Below are 16,032 nucleotides of genomic sequence, written 5' to 3'. Positions count from 1 at the left end.
AAAATATGATTGACTTTATCATCAGTGCAAAAATGCTGTGGTTTAAAAAAGCAAAAATAAATGAATAAATCTATCCAAATACTTTTCTCTCTTCTGCAGGTTAAATTGGTACTCAAAGAGTTAAAGGGTGCATGCATGTCCCTAACAGGTCCGAGGCCTGAATAGAAATTTTTTCGCCACACATTCTCCAGTGCCATGGCAACAGTTGAAAACCTGTGTGTTAGCCAGAAGACGTGCAGGTTTTGCCATGGAAAACATCAGATGAAGCTACTTAGTTTGGTAAGTTAATTTTTTTTTGGGAGGGGGGCGCATAATTGTATACTCTGAACCTCTAACTTTTTTTTCTAATAGCAAAAGTATATTATTTACTGAGAGGCAATCAGTTCAATGTGTGCCAGTAAAAGCCCAAGAAACACGATATGCATTACTGTATATATGTGTTGCAATAACTGATGTCTGTTTGTAATATGAAGTATATCATCTCTGAAACCAAGCTGTTAAAACCTCTTATCGTTGTTCTTAAACAATGACACTTTATATTTTATGCAAAAAATAAAAGCAAAGAAACAGAAGCACATAGGAAAACAAGTACTCAATCCTAAATGCAATGTAGCTAGTTGGTTCTCCATCTAATCCATGAATTTTCTTTACTGTTTAACGTCATCTGGGTCGCAGGTGGGCCGGCAATAATCCCAGATAATTTTTATATTTAAAAAATAATAATAATGCAATTATAAAATGTACTAGCTCAGCGGTAAGAGCACTGGTTTGGTAAACCAGGGGTTGTGGGTTCGTATCCCACTGGGGCCTCCACTCCCTGAGAAGGGTTGCGTCAGGAAGGGCATCCGGTGTAAAAATTGTGCCAAACATATGTGCGTTCATCTGAGATGACACGCTGTGGCGACCCCGAAAGGGACAAGCCGAAAGATACTTACTTTTACTGCAATGTTAATACTGTACATCGGGTTGTCCAAAGTTTTGTTTTGTTTTGTTTTTTTCCAATGACGGCCAAATCCATACAAATAAACAAAGGCCCGGGCCACACAAATAAAAATGACATATTGACATGAATACTGCCTGTATTTCTAACTCACTAATAATGTGAAGTAAATTGCACTCAGTGGGAGCAGTGATGCCGTCCTTTGGATTGAAGGCTGGCAGGAGAAAGTTTGGTGCTTGAGACGCGAAGGACTTGGGAGAGATGGTCATCCGTCATTCTGGTTCTCAGTCTGCTTTTGTTCTGATTCAACAGAGAAAATGTTTGTTCGCAGATGTATGGTGAGCCGAACAGGCGTCTCATCAGAGGAAACTTGGCATTATCCAAACTCTGATGTCAGGGAGGGAGAGAAGCTTATGACTCTTCGGAGAATCATCACTCCTAACTCTCTTCTACTTCTGCAACCACCAGGAATGAGGGCGAGAACAGCTTGACAGCTTCTCAATGACAGAAAAATCTTGGAAACGCGCGTTGAATTCTGTCACGAGACGCACAGACACATTTTTCACCTTTTTCTAGCTGTGACGTTTGGTGTACTTTGTTAGCACGGGGGAGAAAAAAAACTTGTTGATCTTGCAGCTTAGCTGCCTTTAACTTGAATTTTTGTGTTTGCTCGGCACCGGCTCTACGATGCGTAGGTCGGATGCTTGGTCTCATCGTGGCGACGGGCATTATATTCTTTCGTCGCAGCAACATCTTCATTGCAAATTCCTCCACACTCATTAGCTGTTTTGCGTTTCTCGCGTGCTGCTACCATTTCTACTGACTACCGGCAAAAGTTCTTCTAAGTTTACTGTAATTTTGTTTCGTGGCGAAACGTCGATTCCATGGCTGCTTCCCCCTCGTGTTGAAACTGAGAAGTGCAACAGAGTTGAGCTCAAGCTTCTTGTGCGGGCCATATTCACTTATATTTTCAGAATTTGCTGCGGGCCAATAAAAACAGGGCAGATAGTCTGTGTGTTGGTTTGTGATGTGTGCCTTTAAGAGGCGTGGCCTAGTGTATGGATGTAAGCTGTGGTTGACAGCAGCTCAGATCGAGTGTGCTCATTGTTTCAATGTTCTCCTAGTATTCAAATAGCAGCTGAAAAGTGTATCATTGACTCGCGTTTTCCACATAAAAATGCAATAAGTAATATGTAATGAATAATTTCTTCTTTTTTTTAATGCAATAGAGTATAGTGGGTGAGCGATGAACCTCAATGTATAAGGGTTGAGACTGAATCATCAATGATTGAATGTTGTCTACAATATTAAGCAGTCACTCGGTATGTTCATGCATTTTTTTTATTTATTTATTTTTTTTGCAGTGATCTGTGCCAAATCAAGGGGTCCAAATGTTTTCCTTGTCAGAGTTGGTGTCACTTGAGCAGCACGAGAACCGGTCCAAGCTGCTGAAGCCATGGTGGGAGGTCTTCATGGAGTACACGGTGGTCCTGATGTTGATGACCTCCGTTCTCGCCAGTACGGTGCAGCTGTCTAGGGACAAAGTGGTGTGCATTCCGTTGGATCCTCCTGCCTCAGCAAATTCAAGTTACAGTCCTTCAGACTCTTCGGCATCACGGTTGCCAGCACGTTTCGGACCTGACAATAGCCAAAATCTTCTTTTGACTGCTTCTGGTCGACATACTCATCTAGTTTACCAGCAGTACGTCTATGTTAGCCAGGTACTATACGAAAAGCCTTGTTTTGTCGTTAAATGACAAAAACGGTCAGTCCAGAATTGGAGGATGAACACTTTACATATCAATTTTAAGTTGTAAATAATCCTTTTTTTGTATATTCTATGCCTTCCTTGTAATTGTCAAAAATTTTTGGTTTATCACAAACATATTTTAAATAGTAGTAATTACCATCTGAAGTTATATCTCTTCTTACTAAAACCTTTATAGTAACTGAGAGGAAGAGATAGAAAAATGTCATTTACATGACTCAGCAAAAATGTTTTTCTTTGTTTAAACGACATCGCTAATTTGTTTCTGACCTGTTAGCATTGCAGCTGACCCAGCTAGCATACGCGTGGGCAAAAACTCAAACATTAGCAATGATTTTTAACACTGCTACTGTAATCAGAGGAATGCTCAAATTACATTTGAATTTGAATAATATGTAACTTCATTTAAATGCAAATGATTTATTCTGAAATATTGTTTTCCGGAAAATAGATTATACGGATTATAGGGATGCGCCAAACGCAATCAAACGGATACAATAGCTCTTAAAAATTCTCATTATTGGTTAAGATGAGCAAAACAAATTGTATGATGATTCACCTTCGCATGTTTTTTTTTTTTTTTTTCTTACAAGTGGTCAGTTTTTCAAAAATGTTGGTACCTAAATTGTTCTCCAGTTTTGGAATGGCTCACACCGTCACTGAATATTGCTTGTTGAATCTTTGTGTGATTTTGTAGGTGTGCTACCATGAAATCTTGCCACCATCCTCCCGATTCTTCCCCTACATAGCACTGCTGCTGTCTCTAATGTTGGCGGCCAGCGGCTCCTTCTGGCTCCGCTTCCCCCACACGTCTGCGTGCATTGAGCATTTCCTGGCCATCTTGGCAAAGTGTTGCGAGTCGCCGTGGACCTCCCAGTCCCTGAGCCACACTGCCCAACAGGAGAACCTCCAAGACAAAGAAGTGCCACACAAGAGCCTCCGTGGCCACTTGAGAGTCCAGTCGAACCCGTACAGACCATTTTTGAAACGGTCAGACTCTCCCACTCCTCCTTCTCCGTGCTCTTCCCGTCACTCCGTTGTGTCTGTGACTGCTAGGCTGACCAAATCCTCGGCCCACTTCCCGACTCAGAGCCCTCCTTGTCCCAGGCATGAAATCAGTCTTGATAAAAGTGATGGCGAGGAGGCCAGGGCCCTGTTTGAACGGATTAAGAGATTTAGATCCCACTGTGAAAGCTCCGGTGTCATCTACAAGGTCAGTAATCATCGGTCATAAATCATACATTATTAAATCTCTATTACATTAATACTGTATTAAGGTAGGTGGGCTAGTGGTTAGCACATCTGGCTTACCTGTGAAGTGGTCGGCAGACGGAGGACCCAGAGGAACTTGTTGGAGGATGCTTTTTTTTTCCTCCGCGTGTTCGTTTAATTTCAGGTAGTGAGAATGTTGGTTATCCAAATAAAGGCTGGAGATGATGAATAGTTTCTTTGAAGCATTTACTTACAGAATATTCTGGGCACTTATGAGTTACAGGCAATGGCTATAGAGAGCAAATCACAAGTGCGAAGGTACAGAGAAAGCACACATCTTTTATCTTGTCAGAAGGGCAGGCCATGGGTGGTATCAAACCTGTGGCATGACATCGGGGCTTTCCACTTAGACAAAGGGTTTTTGTCTCAACCAGTTGTAATGGATTATTACAGTGTCCAGTATACAGTTCAGCAAGATTAGCCTACGCGCAGAGATGCGAAATATTACTCAAGGACGCATCTGTCTACAGAGCAGAGCCCAACTGAGGAGGTGAGGAAATTATGCAGTCACAACTAAATATGGGCATAAGACATACTTCAAAACGCACACAAGAAACGGAAGAACATACAGAGTAGATCCCAAACAGGAAGGCTTGAGCTCATCTCTGAACTTCCAGCCTCAGAACTGTCACATGGATGTGCTAACCAATGCCTCACCTCACCTTCACGTCAATCTTATAAAATAGCAATGATGGTCCATAAAACCCTTTTTCTATCTTTAGGTATACTTGGGCCAGACTATATTCAAACTGCTGATGGTAACTCTGATTTTGAGTTACATGGGCCCTCTTCTCAGCGCCTTCTCTTTCACCCACATTTGTCACCCAGAGGTGCAGCCCCTGGTGGGCTACGCGGCCTTTCAGTGTATCCATGTGCTCTCCTCCCTCCTGCACAAACTCCTGGTGACCTACTTGATCTTACTTGGACTGTACGGCCTTCTGAACTCTTACACCCTCAGCTGGATTTTGTACAAGTGGGTCTTTTTTTTAATTTCAGAGTTTTGAAATGTATTTAAATAAGGGAGAATACATGAGGATTTTGTAACTTGCGTAAACAATATATGGAAAACATGCACTTACTGCATGTATTGTATGGTACCGTATTCATGACGGCAGCACAGTGGGTAACTGGTTAGTACATCTGCCTTCCAGTTCTGAAGACCCTAGTTCAGATTCGGTCTCTTCTGTGTGGAATTTGCCGTTTCTCCCCTGTGCGTGAGGTTTTCTTTTTTTGGTCTAACTGCATATTTTATCTGCTTTGACCTAGCTCTCTACGGGAGTATCCATTCAATTTGCTGAACGAGACAAGGTCCCAGAGAGATGTGCCAGAACTGAGGAATGACCTGGCTTTTCTTTTACACATGTTGGAGCAGTACGACCCTTTGCTGGTCCAGCACCTCTTTGTTTTTCTCTGTCCCGAAAGAGAGAGTCATTTTCTGGATACCCATTTGGAGGGACACTGGGGGAAGGACAAGCTGCGCGATTTGACGACTTCAGACCAGCATGGGCGCCCCTGCCTGCACTTGGTTGCCATTCCTCAACTTCCTCCTGCCCTCTTTTCGCTCAGCCACCTTCAGGTCCTCAAACTGGAGCGCATCACGGATGCTCGTTTTACAGTACAGGTGTCCAACATGACCTCCCTTAGGTAATACATCAGACTATAAATAGCAATTCCCTCCAAGCCCCAAAATTAAAATGTTGCTAGAACAAACACGAGAACTTCCAACTCATATTACAACTATTGAAATGCAAAATTTTGCAATGCGTGCTATAAGGGTGACATCAGAGAAATCCTGTCATAATTGCATTGTCATTTTTTCAGTCCAATAAATGGCCTTTGACCTTTGTTCAGGAATACTTTAGTCAATAAATTAATAACTCAATCATAGCGTACATATAGAAAACCATTCACACTCACTCACATTGACACGAGTTAGAATTTTAGAGTCTTCATTTCACCTGTAGAAAAGCATGCAAATTCCACACAGAAACATCAGAGCAGAAAGACACACAAGTACTGTTATTTCCTGCCTACAGAGCGCACTGGATTATAAATCTCACCCAGTACATTTGTAAAGCAAATACCATTGGGTACACACATAAGCCACACCTGTGTAAAAGTCCCAAGTGCCCACAATGAAAACCACACTGAAACATGAGATATTTACAAAGAAAGACGGTACACAGAAAGAGTTTTCAAAGTTTTAATACCTTAGCTTATCTTAACGTAGCAACAACACAGTAGCACAAACAGGGCTGGTTAAAAAAAAAAAAAACATACCGGTAAAACACGTACATTCCATTGGTCTCACTCTTAGCTTTTCTGCTCAAGTGCCCCCTTACAGCCGTTAAAAAAAATGGACTAATTCGCCGCATCACCGCATAAGCCGCAGGGTTGAAAGCATGTGAAAATATTCGCCACATTTGGGCCGGAAATTAAGAAATCAAGACTGAGCACTTCTTGACAGCGCAGTTCTTCAGGAAACTGAATCAATGCTGAAACGGTTTGCCATAAATGACCCTAGTGAGGACAAGCATGAGAAAAAAATTTAACACTTTTTTTTTTTTTCATTATCACCACAACAGGGAGCTGCACCTCTGCCAGTGCACAGCAACAGCGGAGGCCGGTGCACTCAGAGTCCTGCAAGAACGACTTGAAGTCCTCAGCATCGCCTTCGCCCGCTCATCGGAGATCCCCAGTTGGGTTGTCTCCCTCCGCGGCCTCCGTGAGCTTCGCCTATCTGGTCGCCTACGGCGCAGCTGGCCTCTTGGGAGCCTCAGAAACTTGCTTCACATCCGTACGCTGGTGATTCACGGCATGCTACAGCAGCTCCCTGGAGTGCTGCACGAGGTGGCTGGCAGCTTGGTGAGGCTGGAGGTTAGGAATGAAGACACCAAACTGCTTGGCATTTCGAGCCTGAAGAGGATGATCGACCTGACAGAGCTGCAGCTTCGGGGCTGTCAGCTCGAGCGTTTGCCATCTGCCCTCCAAGCTCTGACCAAACTGCAGACTCTCGACATACCCAACAATAGACTGCGGACTCTGGGGGAACTTTCTCATTTGGCTCATCTCAATTGTCTGTCTTCCCTCAGACTTTCCAATAACCACGTCGGAGTTTTACCTGCCAGTATTGGTGACCTAAAAGGACTTGCTGTCCTTGATCTGTGCTACAACCAACTCCTGGATATTCCTTTGGCTCTCTTCTCTCTTTGCAACCTCCAAAAGCTCCTGTTGGCTGGGAACCTGCTTGAGAGGATCCCTGGAGACGTGAAAGCACTGAAACAGCTCACAGATTTAGACATCAGTCGGAACAGGTTACAGAGTCTGCCTTCAGAGTTATTCACTAACTGCATGAAGCTTTGCCTTTTAAACGTGTCGCGCAATTCTCTTCGATCACTACCAGCGGGGATTTCATCCTTAAGCCAACTGTGCAAGTTCGATCTGCGTGATAACAGTCTCCGCGAACTGCCAGCCGAATTGGGCCGCTGCCCAGGCTTGCGTGGAGGTGGTCTCCTGGTAGAATCTCACATTTTTCTCACATTGCCTCCGTGTGCGAGGGACTACTTGAGCAATTGTTGCTGCTTAGGTTCAAATGAGTCTGATTTAGATGATTTTCCACACTTTTCTCCTTCACAGTGGCGATTCTCATCAGCCATGGAATCACAGATATGAGACTCCTATCCCAGCTGACTTTAGATGAGAGACAGTTATTTTTAAAATTTACTGGCTAATCTAAAATATTGAAAATGGCTTGTTCTTTTGTATGATGCAATGTTATTGGCTCAACAAAAGTATTTGGGGGTTTGTTTTCCTGAAAAGTGCTGGCTTTGGAGATGCGGGCACTCTGATGGATGCCACAGATACAGACAAACAACCATTCACGGTCACACCTATGGACAATTTTGAGGATTTAATTGACCTAACGTGCATGGTTTGGGAATGTTGGAGGAAAATGGAGTACCTGGGGGGAAAAACGCTGGCTTGAGGAGAACATGTGAAGCCCACATATTCAGGAAGGTGGGACAATGAGATTTGATCCAAGAATCTTAGAACTGCAGAGCAAAGCTGCCAAATACTAGCAAACTAATGTATTCAAACAATAACTTAAAAAAATATTCTGTTAGGAGAGAGTATCTAGACATTGATGTGTATATTTTCATGCATTTGAAAATTTGTATTGATTCTTTTTCATCTGAGTTTGGAGTTTTTGACATGTTCATTTAGACAACAATCGTCTTTTTTTGTTTTTGTTTGAATCATATAGAAATATTGCACCGAATATGTAAATGTATTTAACGCATGGATGTTGGTAACTTGGGGATTTCTGTCCTAACAAGCACATAAATACTATGCTGGCATCATTTACGTCACGTTATAGGAGTTGCTAAAAGTTCTTTACGCATTTCAAAAGTCGCTTTGGGTGTTATTTTGGGGAAAGGGGTACAATGGTCATAGATGCAAGAGCGATCAGAATTCTGAAAAGTTTCTGAATCGAGCGACAAAAGTGTTTTGATTTCCGTCAACGACCAACTGCCCGCTTTTTTCTTCAGGCTAGAAAGAGCTCAGCCTTCCTATTGTCCAATCACTGACTTCTTTTTGTTTGGAGCTTCGAGCTCAACCAATCATGTCAGGGGGATTTGACCTAGGTGGGACTTCCGGTTGTTAAAGCCTGTGAGGCCTCCCCATGCGGTTTGATTCACTGTTGTTGGAGTCGAATCTATTGCCGTCCAGTTTTCAGGTAAGAGTCTTACATTAGTTGATTTTAATGAATGAAACTTTATAGGTTTTATACTTCGCTTTTCCACATGCGTGCCTTTAAGTTATTTTTTCTGTGTATGCACACGGAACCAACACTGAATCTGTATTAGACAAGCGCTTCCTTTATTGTTAGTCTCGGGGGTGGATAGCATAAGTAGCCTAGCATGATTTCGGTTTGCCGACTCGACCGGCGCATGTATGTATTCATTATCTCCCTCTTGGCTTCGTGAGAAGTAGCTCCCAGTCGTGCAATTTGTAATCGCAAACACTATCATGAGGTTTTCATAGCTGTGTAGGATTCAGGTAGCTAGCTCGGTATAGCAATTGTTATGCAACACAATGCCGACTGGTGGGCTCGTCAACTGGCGAATTTTAACTTCAAGTAGCCCAAGCTCTCACGCTCCAATGTTCCTCAGGATTGTGTTTATTTGATCAAACTAACTTATTTTTTAGATGCCTCTGTTTGAAACCATGTACTAGTTGATACCTGACCACATACATGTGTTCATTGTTTTAATTTTTGTTCTCCATATGGCCTCTCATTCTTATTCGGATCAGGCCTCATTGTGTTAATCAAGAAAAATGTGTCCCCACGCATTCACGTTATCAGGAAGTATGTACTTTGTACAATCGGACTCAGAGAGAGTATCACCCACAGTTTGATGTGGGTGAAACTTCTCCCCATTGTATTTTCATGACTTCTAAAAAAGATATGGTACGCCAGCTTTTATTGTAAGCCTTAAATATGTGTAAGGTACTAAATGCCGAAAATACTTCACCAAGAGGCCACTGTCAAAAAAAAGAGACGAAAAGAAACAAAGACATAAAACATCCATTCCTACATTCTCTGTTATCTGGAGTGGTTATAAGACTGGTTGAAATGCAGACTTTTTTGTTATCCCATTTGGAAAACCTCTGGTCAACTGATTACGTGTGAGATGAGCTATCTAATTTGGTGTTTCCAGGTTCCCCTATGTTTAATCAGAGTAGTCGTTATACAGATGTGTGACATTCGCAAATCTTTGTAACTGTCGTCTTAAGATGTCTCAGACTGCCCAAGATGTCTTGGACTACCCTAACATTGTAGCTAAGATACTTGAGAATGTGAAAAAGTTTGAAAGATGTAAAAGTAGAAAGATCTCTGGGCACAAAAAAAAATGTTACTATTAACAATTCTGTGTGCATATACATATAATATGGTGTATGAGTGAGCTGAATGGGAGTTAGTTGTTGGGTAACAGAGACAGAATGTCTCAATTTTCCAGTCCCATCTTGCTCCCTGCTGTCGAGTCATAGGGCACGCTTGTAGGCAGTCTGCCAACTCATTTCCATGGCTGTTGCAAAAGCCTATCAAGGTGCAAAAGCAACAAGTTATGATATTAATCTCAGTCTTCCAGGTCCACAAGATGGCTGAGAATGATGTCGACAATGAGCTGCTCGACTATGAAGATGACGAAGAACCCCAAGGAGCACCTGAGAGTGCAACCCCTGTCGGCAAGAAGGAGGTGAAGGGATCCTACGTTTCTATCCACAGTTCTGGCTTCAGGGACTTCCTGCTCAAACCAGAGTTACTTCGTGCCATTATCGACTGTGGCTTTGAACATCCATCTGAAGGTGATGCTGCTTTGACGTTACAAGGCCCGTTGGAACTGTGTTTTTTCTTTGCATCGAAAGCTTTGATTGTAATATTTTTGTCTGTTTTGTGTAGTCCAGCACGAATGCATCCCACAAGCCATCTTGGGCATGGATATCCTTTGCCAAGCAAAATCTGGTATGGGCAAGACAGCTGTGTTTGTGCTGGCCACTCTTCAACAGATCGAACCAGTCGATGGACAGGTTGGTATTTAAGATATCCATTTTGCTGTTTTTATGTTTATATCTAGTTGTGTTTGAGGAACTCACTTGTATTAAGGTCGAGTGATTATTTCAAGTTTATTAATCTAGATTTTTAAAAATAAGTTTCTAGTGGCACTCATTGTGCAAAGCATCCCTCTGTTGACATGCACTGCTTACCCTAACATGGCTGTAAACAGAGTGGATCTATTCCACAAAAGCTCAGTGTTTGTTACCAATTCAGCAAAATTTTCTAACTTTTTTTTTTTTTACTTCTGGTAATTTTGTTTTTAGCAACTAAATCAGGCAACATCAGTGGAACTATTTTCCATCTGTCAAAAGTCATTAGTGATGAAGGCCCCCAAGGCATGGTGGCCTTTGGTTCTTTGCAAAAGTGGTGACTTATCAGTTTTTGAGCTGACTTATATCCTCTGAAGCTGTGATTTTATTTATTTATTTATGGGCGGGGGGTTTCCTTGCGTAACCAGTACTGCTTCTACACGACAAAAAAACATGAGAAAACCTGGGCAATGTAGTTTGGTGGCTCAATTTATGATAAATGTTTTTTAATGTTAAATTATTAGCTGTGTTTACATGTATGTTTAGTCATGGGTATTTTTTTCCGTATGGAAAACGTTGTCATATTATCTGTGAAGGAAAACCGTTAACTCCATGGAGACCATATTGTTATATATAAGTATATGTTTTACACCCTATTTGGTACGAGTATAAAAAATAGTGTGCCGGGGAAATGTTTTATGTCCTGTACTATCAGTTCATCAGCACTCAAACGCTTGCGTGTTTTTCACACCAAATCGTTCTTTCTGTTCTTTTAGGTCGCAGTATTAGTCATGTGTCACACGCGAGAGCTGGCTTTCCAAATTAGCAAAGAATACGAGCGCTTCTCCAAGTACATGTCCGCGGTCAAAACAGTGGTTTTCTTTGGCGGGCTTCCCATCAAAAAAGACGAGGAAGTCCTGAAGAAGAACTGCCCCCACATAGTCGTTGGAACGCCGGGCCGCATCCTCGCTCTCGTCAGGAACAAGACGCTTAGCCTGAAGAACGTCAAGCATTTTGTCCTGGATGAGTGTGACAAAATGCTGGAGCAGCTTGGTGCGTGGTATTGAAATAGTTTCTGGTATTTCATGTGTACACGGGTGATTGAATTTGTCCCAACCGTCTTTGTGCAGACATGAGGTGTGATGTACAGGACATCTTCAGAATCACGCCCCACGAGAAACAGGTCATGATGTTCAGTGCCACACTGAGCAAGGAGATCCGACCGGTCTGTCGCAAATTCATGCAGGACGTAAGTGAAACGGGAGCGCCATTGCTTTGGAACGGGTTGCACCTCATGTTTTAAAACTTTAACACGTCCGCCTATTCTCTCTCGTCTCTTGTCCAGCCCATGGAGGTATTTGTGGACGACGAGACCAAACTGACCTTGCACGGTCTACAACAGTACTACTGCAAGTTGAAGGACAGTGAGAAAAACCGCAAGCTCTTTGACTTGCTGGACGTCCTGGAGTTTAACCAAGTGAGCTGAATTATCATCATCATAATTATAGCTATAATAACAGCTGTTTGATATTGGAACAGATTAATTCGTTTCACATTTGCTTTTCCATTCAAAACTGAATCGAGGAAAAGTGTTAGCCTCACAGTTCTGAGGTCTGGGGTTCAAATCCCACCTTCACCTGTGTGGAGTTTGCATGTTCTCCCTGTGCCTGCTCGGGTTTCCGGTTTCCACACACATCCTAAAAACATACAACATTAATTGGACACACTAAACTGAACCTACGTGTGATTGTGAGTGAGGCTGTTTGTCTCGATGTGTCCTGCCATTGGCTGGAAAGCAGTTCGGGGTGTACCACCCCGCCTCTTGCCTATTGACAGCTGGGCTAGGCTCCAGCACTCCCCGCGACCCTTGTGAGAATAAGCGGCTAAGAAAATGGATGGATGGAGTTACCCTATTTCTATGTTCTATGTTTGATGTTTGTGTCCGCCTTGAGATGGTTAGAATAGCATTTTTGTTGTTGTTGTCGTAGTTGCCTTGTGTGGCTTGTGAGCCTGGCAACAACAGCAAAAAGTTTTGCCAATGCACTGTTTTACTTGAGAAAAGTGTTGCTTATCTCAAGAAATCCAACTCAAGTTACAAATGACCTGACTACATATGTTACTCACAATATGTTTGAAGGAAAACTGTTTTGGTTTATTTACTACTTAGCATGGATAAGCAATGGTAGTTTATTTTGTATTCGGTAAACTCACACCTTTATTTGCTCTAAATTAGCCTCCAGTTTAGCCCCATATTAAGTGAAAAATGCTAGCAAAAATGCTACATGGCCTAATTGAATACTGTTTAATAAAAAACAAAAAACAGTGGCATAATAGCTAAGAGTGACTGCTCTTTGTCTTTACGATCAAACAGAACAGTTTAGTTTGGTGACATCCACAATCTCAACTATAAACATCCACAATCTCGACTTTAATAATAATGATACCATTCGTGTAGTGCTTCTCAACCCCCGAAGACGTTTAACGTAGGTGCACAATGCACACAAACATATGAGTAAAAAAACAAACCTTTAGACTTGCAGCTCGGTGCGAAGCAGACAGGTCCCAGCATTGAGTTGCTGTCCGGGCTCGCTCTATTTTCAACCACGGTACAAGACCACACTGGTGATGGTGTTGGTGAGGCTACGTGGTCGAAGCACATCCCCCTTCTCTTCTTTCTCGCTGCATCACAACAAAGCATTGTTTACATTCGCCATGGATACAATAGCTAGCAACATACCATAATGCAACAGGTGGCATTGTGGGACACCTGATGATCACTCATGACACAATGGTTAGGACTTTAGCACACGGAAGCACAAATTCACCACAGTAAAATAAAACTGTATTTTGTGAAAAACCTTTATGGTGCATATTCAGTATCATTTCTAGTGTGGTTAGCTGTTTCCATCAAGTGGTAGTGTAACTGCAAGAAAGTTGGGAGACGTTTGACTAAGTTGTGTATTACACTGTTCTGCCTCTAGGTGGTGATATTTGTCAAGAGAATCCAGCGCTGTATCGCCTTGTCGCAACTTCTAGTCGAGCAGAATTTCCCTGCTATTGCCATCCACAAGGGGATGGACCAGGGGGAGAGGTGAGGCTACCACACGTGTTTTCTCTCATAAAGTGTCCTCTGTTGACCTCCCAAGTATGTTAATGCTGCATTTAGTGGCACCAGTTAGCTCGACTCATAATTGGCTTCAAAGAGACAAGCGTTTCAGTCATGCTGGCGACAGCTGGGCTGATGATACTTTGCTCCCCTCCATAGACTCGCTCGCTATCAGCAATTCAAAGAATTCCAAAGGCGCATTTTGGTGGCCACCAACCTCTTTGGTCGAGGGATGGACATCGAGCGAGTCAACATCGTCTTCAACTACGACATGCCAGAAGATTCAGACACTTATTTACACAGGGTAAGGTTGCAAAAGAGTAGCATTGTTTATCATCACAAAATAATAAATTGCCCCGATTTCCTCAAAAGCATAGGCTCAAGCCCGAGGCCCAGATCCGGCTGACGGCATCAATCATCTCTCTCTCTCTTTTTTTTTTTTTTTTTTTTTTTTTTGCTTACATCTGTACCAAAATTACAAATTTCAGTTTTCAATTTAGCTGAAATACTGAAAGCATTTTTTAAAATGAGAAAAATGGCACTCAAAACATAGCTTATAAAGATAATCTAAAATTACTAACAGGCCCAGGTACCGCTGTATATGGTTTTGTAGCTATAATGTGCCTCTGAGGGAACCATAATTACAAAGTGGCCTGTGAGAAAAATGGGCTCAAATAGTGTTGAATTGTAGTTTGCCTGCCCTTTGTTTGACTCTCCCCGTGCATTCTTTGCTTTCATCAGGTTGCTCGCGCTGGTAGGTTTGGCACCAAGGGCCTGGCTATAACCTTTGTGTCAGACGAGGCCGACGCCAAGACTCTGAACGACGTGCAGGACCGTTTTGAGGTCAACGTGGCCGAGCTGCCCGACGAGATCGACATCTCCTCTTACAGTAAGTGCCGGCATTGTCTAATAGCAGCTGAAATAATTAGCGGATTTAGCTGGATTCCAGTCACTTTACTGTAAATCACCTGTAATGATCCTGTGTGCAACTGGTCGCTGAGCCCCCGGACTCCGATGTCAAGAGCAGCCCACTAATAATCCGTGTTATTTAGTCGTTTTGGCAACTTGGGAAAACAGTTGGTGCTGCTATGCAACTACACGGCTCATTAAATTGTAATGGGGTTTACATCTTTTGCCTGTTGAAGTTGGGGATGTTCAGCTGTTGCCCTTTGTGACTTTTTACATACTCAACTCCTGTCTCCCGTCTTTTTTTCCCCACTTTAGTTGAGCAGTCCAGATGAATCTCCCGGCCTTGCAGACATCACCTCTCGGTCGATCCCTACTTGGATTTAGATGTACTTTCCTGTTTATTTGAAAGCTCTGCTAGTTCCCTCTCATCAAACTTTATTTTTATTGTCATTTTTGGGGACGTGGCATATAATTGGTTTTATTTGTCTTTTTATGGTTTTTGTTCAATTAAATAAACTTTATAAAAAGCCAGTTCACTTTTGTCTCGGTACATTGAATTCTAGATTAATCCGGACAGTTGTAGTAGGCAAGCAGTATCTATTACTGGAGTACTGTATATTTTGTAAATAGACATCCCAGTGAATAGTGCATTTGGAAGGTGTAATGGAAAAGCCTTACCTGGCCTTTTTGACAAGGATTTTACAAACTCCAAGGACCCGATCATTATCCTAATTTAAATCATGTGGACCCCATATGTAAGACTGTAATTTAATGAGCATCAGCGGTCCCACTATTTTGACTGCCGGGCATCAGAAACATTATCAGGTGGGGTATAAATACAATATTCAGTAGCACCTCATAAAAGACGTGTTGGTGTTTTTATAGCGTAATCCAGATCTATAACTTTTACACTTTGTTTGACTTGCATTCTTTGTTTCCTACCAACTAATGATTTGGCACATTTTGCTATAAAGAAGACAAAAGTGCCAAAATATTCCGTTTTGTATATCCAGTTGTCAAATGTTTCTTGGGGTTCTCGGAAAATCACTAAGAACATGTAAGCACGTGTACTTAAATATTTTCAAAGACCGTTTTCGACAATCTATTCTATTTCTCACAACCTGTATTTAAAAGCGTCGTGACTTGGCGAGTTTATCAAAATGCAGGTTCCAGTGTGACAACAGTCAAGAAGCAATTTTCTAAACGATACAGACCATTGTTGGGCAAAGTATGGCGCGCAGGCCACATAGGGCCAGGTTCGATCTTTAATCCGGCCTTTCCTACGATCCCAGTAATGTTTATTCCATTCGTTGTTGCTTTCCTTGAATTCATAAATTCATTCATTTCTCATCTTTTGTGTTCATTTATCCCATTCAATGATTGGTT

General features: G+C 42.2%; 2 protein-coding genes across 6 annotated transcripts; both read left to right on the top strand.

Annotated features, from left to right (window-relative positions):
* Positions 1 to 91: 91 nt before the first annotated feature.
* On the top strand, positions 92 to 8,114 carry si:ch211-106h11.1 (volume-regulated anion channel subunit LRRC8D). 3 transcript variants are annotated; one of them, XM_061845192.1, is made up of 7 exons: positions 92 to 279; positions 2,305 to 2,661; positions 3,406 to 3,921; positions 4,703 to 4,953; positions 5,247 to 5,624; positions 6,566 to 7,496; positions 7,617 to 8,114. In XM_061845192.1, the coding sequence occupies exons 2-7, from the start codon at positions 2,332 to 2,334 to the stop codon at positions 7,650 to 7,652; spliced, it is 2,442 nt and encodes an 813-aa protein (XP_061701176.1). In that variant the 5' UTR covers positions 92 to 279; positions 2,305 to 2,331; the 3' UTR covers positions 7,653 to 8,114. The 3 variants fall into 3 exon arrangements, with proteins under 3 accessions (XP_061701176.1, XP_061701174.1, XP_061701175.1); XM_061845190.1 differs by having other exon boundaries at positions 6,566 to 8,114; XM_061845191.1 differs by lacking the exon at positions 92 to 279 and adding an exon at positions 2,098 to 2,262 and having other exon boundaries at positions 2,348 to 2,661; positions 6,566 to 8,114.
* A 454-nt stretch (positions 8,115 to 8,568) lies between these two features.
* On the top strand, positions 8,569 to 15,182 carry LOC133513995 (ATP-dependent RNA helicase DDX39A-like). Of its 3 annotated transcripts, none has more exons than XM_061845195.1 (10): positions 8,569 to 8,718; positions 10,128 to 10,352; positions 10,447 to 10,574; positions 11,408 to 11,684; positions 11,762 to 11,880; positions 11,977 to 12,108; positions 13,613 to 13,722; positions 13,897 to 14,041; positions 14,479 to 14,626; positions 14,962 to 15,182. In XM_061845195.1, the coding sequence occupies exons 2-10, from the start codon at positions 10,145 to 10,147 to the stop codon at positions 14,976 to 14,978; spliced, it is 1,284 nt and encodes a 427-aa protein (XP_061701179.1). In that variant the 5' UTR covers positions 8,569 to 8,718; positions 10,128 to 10,144; the 3' UTR covers positions 14,979 to 15,182. The 3 variants fall into 3 exon arrangements, with proteins under 3 accessions (XP_061701179.1, XP_061701178.1, XP_061701180.1); XM_061845194.1 differs by having other exon boundaries at positions 8,613 to 8,718; positions 10,136 to 10,352; XM_061845196.1 differs by lacking the exon at positions 8,569 to 8,718 and adding an exon at positions 8,912 to 8,934.
* Positions 15,183 to 16,032: the final 850 nt, after the last annotated feature.

Source organism: Syngnathoides biaculeatus, chromosome 16 (assembly GCF_019802595.1).
Source record: "Syngnathoides biaculeatus isolate LvHL_M chromosome 16, ASM1980259v1, whole genome shotgun sequence".
Taxonomy (NCBI): Eukaryota; Metazoa; Chordata; class Actinopteri; order Syngnathiformes; family Syngnathidae; genus Syngnathoides; species Syngnathoides biaculeatus.
This window is presented reverse-complemented; position numbering and strand designations above follow the sequence as displayed.

What these genes read in the sequence shown, in the direction of transcription:
- si:ch211-106h11.1 (XM_061845190.1), top strand. Translation starts at nt 2,332, where the DNA reads ATGTTTTCCTTGTCAGAGTTGGTGTCACTTGAGCAGCACGAGAACCGG. An exon ending in AGTACGTCTATGTTAGCCAG is followed by an intron (nt 2,662 to 3,405) that starts GTACTATACGAA and finishes GTGATTTTGTAG; the next exon opens with GTGTGCTACCATGAAATCTT. An exon ending in TCCAACATGACCTCCCTTAG is followed by an intron (nt 5,625 to 6,565) that starts GTAATACATCAG and finishes TCACCACAACAG; the next exon opens with GGAGCTGCACCTCTGCCAGT.
- LOC133513995 (XM_061845194.1), top strand. Translation starts at nt 8,665, where the DNA reads ATGCGGTTTGATTCACTGTTGTTGGAGTCGAATCTATTGCCGTCCAGT. An exon ending in TATTGCCGTCCAGTTTTCAG is followed by an intron (nt 8,719 to 10,135) that starts GTAAGAGTCTTA and finishes TCAGTCTTCCAG; the next exon opens with GTCCACAAGATGGCTGAGAA. An exon ending in CAAAATGCTGGAGCAGCTTG is followed by an intron (nt 11,685 to 11,761) that starts GTGCGTGGTATT and finishes GTCTTTGTGCAG; the next exon opens with ACATGAGGTGTGATGTACAG.